The sequence below is a fragment of the Mesoplodon mirus genome (assembly GCF_964341445.2).
Source record: "Mesoplodon mirus genome assembly, chromosome: 5".
Classification (NCBI taxonomy): Eukaryota; Metazoa; Chordata; class Mammalia; order Artiodactyla; family Ziphiidae; genus Mesoplodon; species Mesoplodon mirus.
In genome coordinates, this window is record NC_138980.1 from 46,160,699 (window position 1) to 46,175,550 (window position 14,852).

The 14,852-nt window shown below is 49.8% G+C and overlaps 1 protein-coding gene and 2 pseudogenes across 5 annotated transcripts in view; 1 reads left to right on the top strand and 2 right to left on the bottom strand.

Moving 5' to 3' along the window:
• On the top strand, window positions 1–14,432 carry LOC309803946 (cytochrome P450 4F2-like). Of its 3 annotated transcripts, XM_082620860.1 has the most exons (13): window positions 1–21; window positions 347–545; window positions 2,422–2,566; window positions 5,310–5,363; window positions 5,457–5,584; window positions 8,290–8,411; window positions 9,185–9,455; window positions 10,536–10,602; window positions 10,784–10,913; window positions 13,243–13,376; window positions 13,474–13,538; window positions 13,693–13,775; window positions 14,181–14,432. In XM_082620860.1, the coding sequence occupies exons 2-13, from the start codon at window positions 348–350 to the stop codon at window positions 14,356–14,358; spliced, it is 1,575 nt and encodes a 524-aa protein (XP_082476986.1). In that variant the 5' UTR covers window positions 1–21; window position 347; the 3' UTR covers window positions 14,359–14,432. The 3 variants fall into 3 exon arrangements, with proteins under 3 accessions (XP_082476986.1, XP_082476987.1, XP_082476988.1); XM_082620861.1 differs by lacking the exon at window positions 2,422–2,566 and having other exon boundaries at window positions 5,327–5,363; XM_082620862.1 differs by lacking the exons at window positions 1–21; window positions 2,422–2,566 and having other exon boundaries at window positions 411–545.
• Window positions 1–14,852, bottom strand: part of LOC309803952 (cytochrome P450 4F3-like) — a 74,631-nt pseudogene that overhangs the window by 29,719 nt on the left and 30,060 nt on the right. The window lies entirely within an intron of this gene.
• Window positions 14,417–14,852, bottom strand: part of LOC309804402 (cytochrome P450 4F2-like) — a 24,131-nt pseudogene continuing 23,695 nt past the window's right edge. Inside the window, exon 7 of the transcript in view lies at window positions 14,417–14,513. The product of the transcript in view is annotated as a cytochrome P450 4F2-like (transcript). The remainder of the gene's footprint in view (window positions 14,514–14,852) is intronic.

The window sequence follows — 14,852 nt, forward strand, 5'->3', positions numbered from 1 at the left end:
ACAAGCCACTCCTGACAGAAGGTGCCAGGCTGGGGGTCTAAGGGCTGGGGGTCCTGGCCCGGGGCACGGAAGGCCACTGCTCAAGGGAATGAGCTGGCCTGGGAGATGAGTGGATACTAGTTGGTTACTAACTCCTCTGTCTGTCTGTCTCTCTCTCTTCCTCTGGATTTCTCTGGGTCTCCCTCCCCTCTCTGAGCCCTTCTTGCGCCATCCCCAGCACTCCCCATCCCTGCCCCTCACTCCCTTGTTCCCGTCCCTCTATTTGTCTCTGCCTCACAGCTCACCATCATCGCCCCCCTGTTCCTTCATCCTCAGGAGCTCACCCTCCACCGTGTCTGCCCCATAGAATGCTGCAGCTGAGCCTGTCCTGGCTGGGACTCGGGCCGGTGGCAGCCTCCCCGTGGCTACTCCTGCTGCTGACCGGGGCCTCCTGGCTACTGGCCCGCGTCCTGGCCTGGACCTACACCTTCTACAACAACTCTCACCGCCTCCAATGTTTCCAGCAGCCCCCAAAACGCAACTGGTTCTTGGGTCACCTGGGCCTGGTGAGTGCGGGTAGCAGGATGAGTCTGGAGCATCAGGGTGGGTGGACTTCCTTCAGGTCAGGAATGGGGCTCAGGGTTTGGGCTATGATCTAGGACAGCAGAGAAGCCAGGGAGGATGAGAAGCCCCCTTTTTCCTCACTCCTTCATTCGTCTGCTCTGCCATCGAGACCTTCCCCACAGCCTGTCCTTCTATCCCTAGCCTGCTTTGGGGTCCATTTCCTGCCTGTCTTCCACACATGAGGTGCGCTGTCCAGGGTCTGCTCTGCATGTGGCCCATTTCCTTGTGTCTTATTCTGGGCTACATCTTCCCCACAGGAAATAGCTATCACCTCCCCATTCCCACCTACAGGTGCACAGCTACCCCCCCCTCCCCTCTCCAGGACCCCTTCCTCTCATCTTACTCCCTTCCTCCCGCTCCCACCAAGATGTCCCAATGGGCGCCTTGACCAATCTGGATAAAGTTGGCCACTCACTTCCTCTTTCAGAAGCCTTCTTACACTTTCCCATCCTCCACGCCTGCCTACCTTGTGCCCCAGACTTTGACCTTTGACTTGGCCCCGCTCATGATTAATTCAACAGTTAATTGTCCAATTACTTATGAACCATCTTTCCAATTTGATGATAGTTCTGGAGATCAGACACTACAGTGCCAGGTCCAGGGCTGGCATACAGTAGGCATGCAAAATAAATGTTTGATGACCAAGGTGAGGAACTTGCCATCACCCGCCTCAGTCAAGGTCAAAGGGATGGGTATCCTCCTCCTATCTCCCAGACAGCTTTCCTTTCCTGCCTGGGATGAGAACTACAACTTGGGGCGAGACTTGCTGCAATAACTGTTCATTAAGGCAAAGTTCAGAACGGGGGCATTCCAAAGTTCACCGTGAAGATGAGATTCACAGTGCTGAGATTCTAGGTCTTGGAATGGTTTCAGGACATCCTGGAAGTGGGAGGAATGTTACAAAGTTGCTGCAGTTCTGCCTTCCCCTCCAAGGGCTTGTTTGTGAGGGGCCGGTCTTGGTCACTTTTCCTTCCTCCAGCCCCTCTTGCTGTGTGACCTTGGCTGAGTCACTCTCCCTCTCCGGACCAGTCTCATCTAGTGCTTTGAATCCTCACTTCAAGGTCCTTGGGGAGACAGGAGCAAGTCACAAAGGTGCAAATGATTTATGTACACTTGTCTAGAGCACCTGGGGGTATTTGTCAGGTTTGAATGGGGCATCCTGGGGAGAGGATGCTTCACCAGGAGGCAACCCACACTTCTTCCCCTTTGGGGGCATATGGCCTCAGTTTTTTCATTTGTAAATGGCACAATTGAAAGGCATGCCCATAGCTTGCAGAGAAATAGACACACAGGATGCACTCTGCACAGAGCATGGCCAGCAGAGGGGGTTCAGAGGGCAGAATTGCTATATTGATTGACGGGCAGAATTCACGACCATCCCTTGGGGTTGGCCAGGGCTGGAAGGTCCCAGGTCTGCAGACCCTTTACCATGCAAGGAACCAGAGGCCATGTGGACCAGCCAGAATATGAAAGGATGTGGGACCAAAACCCAGTCCACAAGTCCTGAGGCCACCCTGCTACCCACAAACCTCACCACTGGGGATGTCCTCCTGTGGTCGCCCCTGGGGCTGGGACCACTCCCAGGACAAGAAAAATTTGTCTTCTCAAACCAAGGTCACCCTCCCTGTGGGCAGAGAGCGTGTCTTCTCCCTGTGCCCTGAGATACACTCGGGGGACATGAAGAGGCCCCCAGGACCCTCCTGCCCTCAGAGAGAAGGAACAGGAGGAAGCAGAGATTCCCTCCATCTGTGCAGAATCCCACACATGGTCCACTGCAGCGGTTCCTTCTGGGATTGATGGCCCTTACCTTGCTTGCAGTACCCCCCCACGGAGCAGGGCTTGAGGGGCTTAACTCAGCTGGTGGCCAACTACCCCCGGGGATACATGATCTGGATGGGCCCTATCACCCCCCTGGTCATTTTCTGCCATCCTGACTTGATCCGGAATGTCGCCAATGCCTCAGGTACCCATGCAGAGCTTGTGGTGGTGGTGCCATGACACATCTGAGGGCTTCCAGCGCCTCCCTGCCAAGCTTCAATGTGGCCCCTACAGGACCCCGGCCCTTCCTCCCCTCTTCTCTCTCAGCCATCTTCCTCTTTCCTTCAAGTATTCACCAGCCCCCGTCTCACTGCCTCCTTCCTCCTCTCACTGCCGTCTGCACCCCACCCTGGTGTCCTGGGTGAAGGACACCCCCAATCTTGAGGACACAGGTCTGGACAGAGAGATCCCTGACCTGGTGTGGTCAGGAATTGGCCAGAGGGAGATGGGCTGTGGCAACCCAGAGGAGAAGCAAGGTTTTCTGCTAGGGCATCCCGGAAGGCTTCCTGGAGGAGGAGTTGCTGGAACTGTGTCTGGATCGATGAGCAGACATTTTTTAAAGCAGAGGGTAAAGCGGAGCAGTGGAAGTCCATAGCATCCCGGGCCCCCTGCCAGGCCTGCCCTCAGTCCCACCCATACCCAGGCCCAGAGCAATGAAGACTCATGGCTGGTGGAAGATCTGGACTGCTATTTCCATGACATCCACCTCTCTGGTGGGTCAGTTTCTTTGACTCTATCCTGCAGCTCGACCACTTCTAGTTCAGTGCCCTCCTTCTCCAGTCCCCAGGAATCTCCCTGAGGAGACTCCACCACACCCTGTCTCCCTTCTCTTGTCCCCTGTTCCTCCCATCCCCAGACAGACCTGGCAAGCAGAGGAATGAACAGGCAGCAACTGACAGAGACCTCGGTTGAAACACCAGAATGCTCAGTGACTCTGGGAAGGTCCCTGTCTCTCTCTGGCTGCTGAAGTCTCTTTCAGCAGTTAGTGGTGGAAATGCAACCCTCTATGTTCTAAGGAAAGAAAGCGAATCAATTGATAGTAAAGTCCAAGGAGGGTGTCTTCAGGCCCAGCTGGATCCAGGTCTTAAACAATGTCATCAGAAATCTGTCTTCATCTTTCAGTTCTGTGTTCATCTGTGATGGCTTCACTCTCATCATGGTAAAGATGAATGCCAGAAGCTCAACCCCCATGGAAAAGTGACCTCATTCAGAACATTTCCAGGAAAAGATACAGGATTCCTTTAATTTCCCTTGCCTGGGTCATGGGACCAATCTCTGTGTCCCTGAGACTCTGAGTGCCCTGTCTGAGAAGCATAGGGTCCTCTGAGCTATTGTTTTGGGGCTCAGAGCAGCTGGATGGTTAAGAACTCAGGCCCTGGATTCAGACAGACCTGGGCTGGAGTCTCAGGCTTAGTGTCTGGGAGACTGTTGGCAAGTGACTTCATTCAGAGCCTCAGTTTCCATACCTGGAATATGAGGATGGAAGAGAAGTCAGGTGAACATGGTATTTGGGGTCCAAACCCTTTCTATCCTTGCACCTAAGGGACCCCAATTGTCATGTATGGAGGGTGTGGGGAAGAGGGAGCCCAGGAGGAGGCTGAGGACAGACAAGCGGCTGCTGGAGGTGATTCATAGGTTCAGGTCTGGATCCCTTCTTTGCAAGTCCTTCCCTCTGGCAGCCTGGTAGAGTGTGAATTGGGTCATTTTTGTGCCTGTCCAGATTCAGAGCTTGGAGGAAGGTCTCCTGTACACACAGGGCCAGGCCAGCACCTATGGGATGTGTGCCATTGGTGGGTTGGACCCTGGCATGTGGTCACCCACATCTTCCACCCCATCTGCATCACACCTGTGCTCTTTGCTCCAGGTAGACACCTCCCTGGCCACAGCTTGCCCACTGCCATGGTCTCTGTGTTGCCTCCAGGTGGGCATGTGACCAGCGTGCAGACAGAAGGGGCTGTGGCACAGATGCCACTGCCTCTCTCTCACCTGGACTCCCACCTGCCTGACCTGCGGTCATGTCTGTGCAATGTCTGCTATATAGCCACGTCTGGTCACGTATGTTTCTACCTGGATTCTGGTTACAGCTGGTGTATGTTATACCTGGTGACACCTTGTATATGTTTATACCTGAGCTCAAATGGAGATGGTCTCAGTCATGTCTGGGGCTCAGCTATGGCCAAGGACATCTGAAGCATCTTGGAGTCTCTGATTCTTATATGAGATGCCATTAGAGATTGTCTGGTTCTCCTGCTGGTCACGTCTGGGCCACACTTGAGGTTTGTCTGAGGTCTGGGACTCAGGGTCACTCTGAGAAATGCCTGAGACCTTATGTGAGTCGTGTCTGATGCAGGTCTTAGAGTATGTCTTGGTCTTGCCTGTTTCAGGTCTGTGATATGTGTATTAGATCCTGTCTGGGGCACACTGAGGTCATGTCAGATTGTCTTCAGGTCCATGGCAGAGCATGTTTTGTCATGTCAGGTTGTGTCGTGCATGTTAGGGCCCTGTCAGATGTCTCAGGAGAGGTCAGAGTGCTGGGGCAGATGTAATGTCCTAGGTCCTGTAAAGGCGTTTTGTAAAGTGCTGGGCTATGCTTCGGTGTTTATAAGGTGCCATGTCAAGTCATGTTGGGGTATGTTGTGTCATGTTGGGGTGTGGCTAAGCATACAGAGTTGTGTCTATGGTCTCTGTCTTGACTGTATTCTGTGCTGCAGCCTGGTCTGTTCCACCCTCCCTTCCCCCCTCCTCCCAGTTTCCTGTGCTCTTGGCCCCATTCCTGCTATGCTGGGCTTGGAGGGGGAATGCAGGTTCCTGGCTGGGAGCCTCCACCCCCCACCAAAATCCCTCCCCTCCCCTTCCTCCTGGCCCCTGATGGTCCTCATTCATGTCAGCCACCGTCGCACCCAAGGACGTGCACTTCTACGACTTTATGAGGCCCTGGCTGGGTGAGTAACTGTTAGTGAAGAGGGTTGGGGACAACCTTGGGGGCCCAGGGGAAGGTGCTGCCCTTGCCCACTCCCTGTGGCTACCTTGGCTAGGGGATGGGCTCCTGCTGAGTGCCGGTGACAAGTGGAGCAGCCGCCGTCGCATGCTGACACCTGCCTTCCACTTCAACATCCTGAAGCCCTATATGAAGATTTTCACCCAAAGTGCAGACATCATGCATGTGAGTATCTTGAACTCAGGGTCCCAGCTGGAGCCTTGGGGACAACAGGGACTCAGATACATCTTGTCTGTAATTCTGGCTCTTCTAGGTGGCTTGGGCCATTGTTCTTTCCTTCTGAGCCTCAATTTCCTTGGCTATAAAATGAGTATGATGTGATCCCTGCTTTGCAGGGTGGTCGAGATAACATAATGGAGCCATGTCCCTGGCACATAGTAGGTGCTGAGAAGGTAATAGTTTCTATTTTACCTTCACAGAAGCCATGGAATCTTGAGGCATGTTTGATGATAATGATGAGTATCATGTAGTAGTTATTCCTGAGTAACAAATCACTTCAAAACGATAAGGGTTTAGTATTGACAGCAAGTCTGTGAGTCAGTTGGCTGGTTCCTCTGAATGTAGGTGGGGTCACTCACGTATCTATAATCAGCTGTGGGTCAGATAGTGTTGGGCTGAACCCCACAGGCCTGCAGCCTCTAACAGAGACATCAGTGGTTTAATGGACGGGGGCATCTTACATGTCTGAAGCAAGGTCCTGGAGTGACACCCCACCATGTGTGGCTGACAGCGGGAAGGACATGGCGGCAGTCTTCCTATGGGGGTGGATGGGTGGGAGGTTACCAGTTGTAGGGGAATTGACATCAGGTTGGCTCATAAGTTACCAAGGAAACCAGCAGAGGAGCATACCCCTCACTACCCCTTTGATAAGCTATGATGGTGGAGATGTTTTGATCTAAATATTAGAACAATCACTATCTGGGGCTGGAGTCGAGTATTTAGGCAGTTACTGATTAGGCTCTATGATTAAGAGGGAAGGTCAGCCATGTGAATAGGGTGTAGGTGAAACAAGGACTGGTCAAGCAAGGGATGTACAGAGAACAAGAGGACAACTATCTTGGGCGGCCTGACCATACAGATATGAAGCATTGCTGATCTGGGTCCTCTCACATGTTTGGAGCTTGGTTGGCTGCAAGTTGATCTAGGATGACCTCAGCTAAGGCAACTAGACTTCCTTTCATGTGATCCTCTCCTTTCAGAAGACATCTCAGTCTGGTTCAAATGGCAGAGGCAGGGTTTGAAAAGACTGAGAGGAAGCTGTAGTGCCCGTGGGGTCTAGGTTTGGGATGATCACCTCATTATTTTCACCATAGTCTATTGGCCAAAACAAGTCCAAGGCCAGCTCAGAATAGAAGGATGGTGAAATAGGCTCCACCTCCTAATAGAAGTTACTGAAAAAATACATTGCAAAATGTTTGGATTTATACATGGGAATGGAGTAGTGGACGTAAAGATTTTGTGACGTGCCTCAGATTTTTCCATACCTGCAAGCTGACAAGGGAGCTTGTTACTCTTTTGTGGATTCTGCCAGAAGTCATGAGACTCCTGGGTTAGAGACAAAGGACAGTTTATTACTTTTGGCACAGAAAACAGCCTGTGCTTCTTGTTGGTTTGCATTCTTCTTCCAAGTCACCAAATACCTTGAGGATGACACAGGTGGGCTTCAATAGATGCCTGCTCATATAGTATGTTGTATTACAAGGGAAGGAGCACTAGGTTTAGGGACTCTATGACTTTTATAGCAATTAGAAGCAAGCCTGGTATTTGTCCAGGAGGAGACATTGAAACAGGAGGGAAGGGAGCAGGGCACAACCTTTAAACGAATGACATAGCCAGAGGACATGACATAAACTGATTAGAACCAAATAGATCCAAGATGGCGGACGAGTCGACTTCCACTAGACCTTGAGCCTCAATATACGCTTATTGTAACACATCAGCTCGCTAAATGACACACCCACAATTGCGATGACAGTTCGAAGCCTGACCATAAAGGTCAAAAAGTGAGCAGTAACCCAGTTTCTGGAAATCCCCACCCCTTCCCCAAAATAGCTGGAATACTCCTCCCACTCATTGCCTATGAAATTACCCACCCCTATAAAAACTGACAACGCAATACCCTGGGGCCGCTCTCACCTTCTGAGATGGCTCACACTCTGTCTGTAAAGTGTTTCTCCCAAGGCCTCTTGCCTTCTGAGATGGCCCACACTCTGTGGAATGTGTTTCTCCCTAAATAAATCCTCTTCTTACCGATCACTTTGTCTCTCACTGAATTCTTTCTGCAATGAGACATCAAGAACCTGAGCTTCATTAAGTCCTGAGACCAAGTGTGTGATTTCAGTTAAAAGACCGTGGGTTCAAGTCTCAATCTGGGTTACAAGGTTTCAACATTACCTCACCGCTCAAGGTTGTTTTTTACAAACACAACTCTGAGAAATGGCCCAGGTAAAGAACATCAGAGTCTTGCAATTTTTTGGCATACCCAGCAAAAATGTGCAGGGGTACTCAGGACCCATGGAGGACTACCTCTCTCAACATAGGGGACGTTTTCCTAATCAATTTATAACAATGAAGATGAAGGAAGCTAACATTTGTTGAGCATTTACTTTATGCAATAAGTTGACCAAGGATACAAAGAGTATAGTGGGCAGAGCCAGGATTTAAAAACCCAGATCTTGTGACTCTCAGCCATGGTGACTTCATGCCCTAATAATAACAGCTTTCACACCTACCCAGGTCTGGTCCTCCCTGGGGTTGTGTGCCTGGGCCCAGGAGTCAGAAACTGGGGGAGTGCATCTTGGTGTTTAGGGGTTAGGGAGGGGTCGGAGGAGTCAGTTCCCAGACCCAGCTCTTTCCCCTTCTTTGTCCAGGCCAAGTGGCAGCACCTGGTCACAGAGGGCCACACCCATCTGGACATGTTTGAACACATCAGCCTCATGACCCTGGACAGCCTGCAGAAATGCGTCTTCAGTTTCGACAGTAATTGCCAGGAGTGAGTCTCAGCCCAGGGCCCAGGAATGTGAGCCATAGACCCAAGGGAGTAGATGGGAGAGGGAGGACTGACCAGGGCTACCAGAAGGGCCTTCCTGGAGGAGGTGGGTCAGAGCTGGACATTGAAGGACAGGGAAAGGGAAAGAAAAGGAGCTAAACTTTCAGGTAGGAGGAACTGTTTGATAAAGGCCAGGAAGGTAGGATGAGCAAAGTATGTGCAACTGTGAGGAGACACCTTGGAAATAAGTTTGGAGGAGTGGGCAGGGTTATGTCTTAAGGACATTCTGAAGTCAGACATAGAGGATATGAACTTTATCTGAAGTTTCCTGGGAGCCAAGGAATGTGTTTGAGCAGATGAGGGTCTTGGTTAAAGTTGAGCTTGGACATCTGACTCAATAGAAGACCAACTGAATGTTGTTGACATTGGATGTAAGGAGAATAGGGAAGGGCTGGGCCATTGACCAGCTAGCAGAGGATAAGTTCTGAGCCGTGTGGACAGTTTGGGGAAGGAGAAGGGGCAGATACTGGGTGAGAGACAGAGGGGAGAAGCATGATATCTAAGCTGTGCTCTGGGTGCCTGGGGCATGGAGGCAGCTCACAGAGATGGGATGTAGGAGAGAAGAGTCTGGAGAGACTCATGTCCTGACTTCTCCCCACACTGTATCTGTGGGCCATCTGTTCTTGGAGCTTCAGTTTCCTAGAGGGAGGTAGCTCCCGGCTTCTGGCCTTCAGATGTTTTATATTGTTGGCTCCCTTCATGCTCTCATCCTGCAGGAAGCCCAGTGAATATATTGCTGCCATCTTGGAGCTCAGTGCCCTAGTGGCAAAGAGACACCAGCAGATCTGCCTGCACATAGACCTCCTGTACTACCTCACCCCCGACGGGCGGTGCTTCCGCAGGGCCTGCCGCCTGGTTCACGACTTCACAGATGCTGTTATCCAGGAGCGGCGGCGTACCCTCCCCAGTCAGGGCATTGATGACTTCCTCAAGGCCAAGGCTAAGGCCAAGACCTTGGACTTTATTGACGTGCTCCTGCTGACCAAGGTAGGTTCCTCTGGTATCTGAGTAGAAGTATTAGAATGGACCTCGATTCGATCAAAGAGCTTGGACGGGATACAAAGAGTACTGGGGAGCCATGTGAGGTGCTTGAGGGAGGAATTAGTCAGGGGTAAGTTTTAGAGATGAGTGTGTGGAATCCCCCCTGCAGGGGATTGCTGAGTCTGAAACTGTGAAGTCCTGAGATTTTACTCTACTTACAAGCTAATAAGTTAGTCTACCACAGAGGCAGACTGTATATATACATGTATGTATATATACAAAACTCTGGATCAGAGCAGCCCATTTATTTCTCACAGCAGTAACAGTAGCCAGAGTAGAATTGTAGCTATGGTTCCCCATTCCTAAATTTCTCTGAGGGCTCCATAATGTTTTACCTATACATGCAGCCATGCTTGCATTGCAGGATAAGTACCTCCAGATTTTGAACTTTAGAGCTTATACAGGACATCTGCCCCTTCCTCCCTACGGTGGGGAAGGAGAGGGGGAGAGAGAGAGAGAGAGAAAAAAGGAAAGGGAACAGGAGGGGAGGGGATGGGAGGGGAGGGGAGAGGAGGAAGGGGAGGGGAGGGGAGGGGAGGGAAGAGAAGAGAAGAGAAGAGAAGAGAAGAGAAGGGAAGAGAAGAGATTGTCCTTGAACTTAAACAAATCCTCGTGGGAGAGAAGGCAAAGTCTATAGATTCTACAGGTTTATAACCCATTCCTTATTCCCAGGAGAGATAAGGAATCCCTGGATTTCCTATCCTAACATATGGGCAAATGGCTTTGGGGCAATGCTCAAGCTATAGCTTCCAAGTCAAGTTGCCACTCAATCATCCGGTAACCCAGGTTGCATCATGTAGAGACATGACAATATTTATAGATCATTGATTCCTTTCACCAGGGACAACACAGGAGGCAAAGAGGTCAAGAGGAGGCCTGTGGGGTGGGCTCTCGTGTGATAGCAAGCAAACGAGGTCTAGGAGTTCAGGGTGGGCTTGGGTTTCTGGATGGATGATGGAGGTTGAGATTGTCTCAGTTTAGGCTCAGGGGCCCTCAGTGATCCTGGGGATCTTGCTTTCTCTCCAGGATGAAGATGGGAAGGGATTATCAGATGAAGATATCCGAGCTGAAGCTGACACCTTCATGTTTGAGGGTGAGGGTCCCAGTGGAGACTACAGAGGGGAAGGGGTCTCTCTCCCACCAAGGAACTTGGCGAGTGGACCCTAGATCACCCCATCACTCCCCATCCTCCCCATGGGCCTTACTGTGAGGGTGCTGTCCGCCTTCTGGTGCTGAAGTAGCCCAGAGACCCAAGTTTTTCTGATGCCCCTCAGGCCATGATACCACAGCCAGTGGCCTCTCCTGGGTCCTGTACAACCTTGCAAAGCACCCAGAATACCAGGAGCGCTGCCGGCAGGAGGTGCAAGCACTCCTGAGGGACCGTGAGCCTAAGGAGATTGAATGGTGAGTGCAAGTCCTCCTGGTCTTTTTCTGAGCCCCTCACATTGGCCTTGCACCCTGGCTGGGGAAGAGGGCAAATCTTTTTGTTGATTCTGTCATTATTGCTTAGTGGGAATAGGAGAAGATCCCAGAGGCAGGGTCTAGTACCCAGTATGTATAACAGGGGAAAGTTTGCAGGCTCTGGGGACAGAAAGACTTGGATTTCTGAGAGAATTAGTGACAATGTGTGAGGTCTGATGATGCCACTTAGCACATATTCAGTAAGTGAACTTCCTCTCCACTCCCTTACTTTTCTCCCTGAATCACATGTTTTTAAACATCTTCATCCCTGAGTGTTTGCTGATCTCCTGCCCCCTAATTCTTCGTATTATTTAGTCCAGGATTCACAGGGAATACCTGAGGACTAAAGTCATTCAACTCCTGTCCAGGAACAGCTGCATCTTCATCCATCCAGTTCCCATTTAGGAAACACTGCCAAACTGCCTTCCTATCCCCAATTCTATGCCATTTCCAATTCTTTCCAGCCCCATTCTGTGTCCTGGAGACTCAAGAAGGACCCAGACCCAGTCTTTGCCTTCCAGGAGCTCCCAGCCTGGTGAGGAATAGCTCCAGGTCAGGACACTCCCAGTGCACATGGGCAGTGCTGGGGTTTAGAGTAAGAGAGGCAAAGTAGAGGGTGGAAAAAAGTGCCTCAGCTGAGACCCTGAAAGATGATCAGTAGATATCTGGATGCATTTGAGATGCAGTTAGGTCAAAAAGACAGCCGGGCAAAAATGAAGTGATGTGGGGAAGGGGAGAAAGAGACAGAGAAAGAGAGAGACAGAGAAAGAGAAATGAGTGAGGAAGGAGGTTTAATTGAACATATGATTGGCTTGTGGAAAAGAGATTACATCATAATATTAACACACACTATCCCAGAGTGTGGAATGAATATCCATTTTTGTATATTCAAATAATCTTTAGGCTTTTAATAGAGTTTAAAATTTTAGTATAGAGATCTTATGCAGCTTTTGCTAAATTAACCCTTAGATACTCTTGTTGCTATGGTGAATCATCTAGTCTATCTGTATTGAGAAATATTTATAAGTTCATTTGGAATACATTCACATTTCTTGTTAATTTTAATCCAGATATTTTATAACATCATCATCATCATCTATTCTTTCTAATACAAAAACTAATAATTTATGGATATAAATTTCTTGTGCAGTGAACATAGTAAATGCTAAATATGGAGTCCCATATCAATAGGAAAAATAAAGATCATTTAATAAAAACTTGGAACAACTGGAGAGCTACATGGAAAAAGGTTAATTCAACCTGCTCTTATGTCATAAGAAAATAACATCTACATGAATCAAATATGTAAAATAAAAAATAAAGGAGTTTTAAAGGCTCTAGAGGAAACCATGGGAAATTATTTTATAGCTCCAGAGTAGGAAAGGCCTTATTTTGGACACTGGGCCCAAGAGATGTACAAGAAAAGATTGATATGCTGTTACATGAAAAAGATACAGAGCAATGTGTATAGTACATAGTATGCTACTATATATTTTTTTAATGCAAAAAAGTACCTCTGGAAGGATACATATAAAATAATCACTAGGCAAACTGTGAAGAGGGGAAATGAGTGCTGTTAGGCCATGGGGGTGGTGTTTTGTAGTTTTCCAATTTTGAATTAGTTAACTGTATCAACTATTAAGAATTTAAAACACCACACAAAATGAAGGGGATTAAAGAAAAAGAATTCAGTCCCCTTACTGAATCTTATCTTCGATGCTTATAAAAATTTTCCAGTGAATTCTCTTGTTTTCTAAGTATAAAATCATTATCTGCCGAAAATGATATATTTACCCCACATCTCAAATGGCATTACTCTCCTTTTTCCTCTGTCTAATTGCATTAGCTAGTATCTCTAGTGCTGTAATAAATAAGAGTCAACAGCGAATCTGATCTTTTGTTTCTTACTCATTTGCCTTTTGATTTTGCTATCTTGCCGTAAAGAATATTTTATAAGAATTTGTAAACTTTTTTATGGTTGGCTCTTCGATGTTTTGCTTAGAAAAACTTCTAAAAATATCTCACTAAATTTTGTCTGGTTCTGTGATATTGCTTTTCTTTATTTATTTCTAAGTACCATTTTATTGAGGTATGATGGACAAAGAAAAAACTGTACCTATCTAATGTATACAACTTAATGTGTTTGGAGATATTTGATCCATCTGCAATTTTGTTATAGGGAGAGAGGATCTCATGGGACAGCAGGAGGGTTGTGGGCGGAGGCGATGTCTCTGTTTTTGCTCCCTGGATAATTGTCATGGGGATTCCCTAGGGACGATCTGGCCCAGTTGCCCTTCCTGACCATGTGCATCAAGGAGAGTCTGCGGTTGCACCCCCCAGTCACAGTCATCTCCCGCCGCTGTACCCAGGACACTGTGCTCCCAGATGGACGGGTCATCCCCAAAGGTGCCCACAATGACTAGGGGAGGAGGTTCCTGGTCAGAAAGAGGGGCCCAGTCAAGTGGCTTGGACCTAGTCCTGACTAGCCCCTCCTCTCCCACAGGTGTTATCTGCCTCATCAGTATTTTCGGGACCCATCACAACCCATCGGTGTGGCCGGACCCTGAGGTGCTGCCTCCCCTACCCCCCACCTCCCTCATCCTAGCCCACTCCCCTCGGGGGCCCTAGAGGAGGGCACAAGGTTCTGGCTTAGTAAATCAGACATCACCTCCCCCCATTATACAAACACCTGCCAAGTAGCCCTGTCTTGCCTTGCCCCCAGGTATATGACCCCTTCCGCTTTGACCCAGAAAACATCAAGGGGAGGTCACCTCTGGCTTTTATTCCCTTCTCCGCGGGGCCCAGGTGAGGATGGGGCATCTGAGGTGGGAATGGAGTGGCAGGCCCAGGGGCCTGGGACTGAAATTCCAGCCTTGATTTTGGGGGCCAGGAAGAGGGAAAATTTAATATGGTCAGAGTTTCCCTCCGCTCCACTGGACGTTATGGGTAAGGGTCTGGGGAATGGTGGTGGGCCTGAGGAGGGGTCCAAGGTGTGTTGAGAGCCCTGTTCCCCTGTCTGCTGATCTGAGTTCAGGACTGGAGTGTGGGCTAAGCTCTGGGGACATGTAAACCCACGTGGGGGTTCCAGGCACGGTTAGCCTCCTTCTCCATCCCTGTTGGTGGGGATGGGGGTTGTGGGCCAGATACCCGGTGCAGTGGGGCCCGGATGAGGGTTCCGGGTGCAGTCAGAGCTCCCGCTCTCGCCCACAGGAACTGCATTGGGCAGTCATTCGCCATGACAGAGATGAAGGTGGTCCTGGCGCTCACGCTGCTGCGCTTCCGTGTGCTGCCGGACAAGGAGGAGCCACGCAGGAAGCCGGAGCTGATCCTGCGCGCGGAGGGCGGACTTTGGTTGCGTGTGGAGCCGCTGAGTGCAAGTCAGCAGTGACCCACCACCGTCTGGCCTGCGATCCACCCTGACCGTAGACACCTCACTTTGCAGATTCCTAGGAATAAAACTGTGCTGCCATGACTGCCCCAGTCTCATTGAGAGGGGCGCTTGGGGTCTGGGGGGGATCCAGGCGGGTCTGGGAGGCTATGAACCTGGGGGGCGGGGGAAGGGGGGCGGGGGGTGGATATTGATGTGGTAGCTGGAGCTCCATCTTGGATCACAAGGTCAAGGATACTCTTTAGGGAAGGTGCAGCAGAGAGCCAGATGCAGTCAGGTTCAGATGACGCTGGATCCACCACTTCCTCCTGTAGTAGTCACCATCCCAGTCTGCCATTTACTAGTTGCTTGGCTTGGGGAAAATCATGTCTCTCTCTAAGCCTCAGTGCCTTTATTACATAATAGTAGCCACTTTATTGCGGGTTGTGGAGATTTATAAGCAAGCATGAGCAAAATGACTGACTCAGTATCTGGTAAGCATCAGTACTCAATAA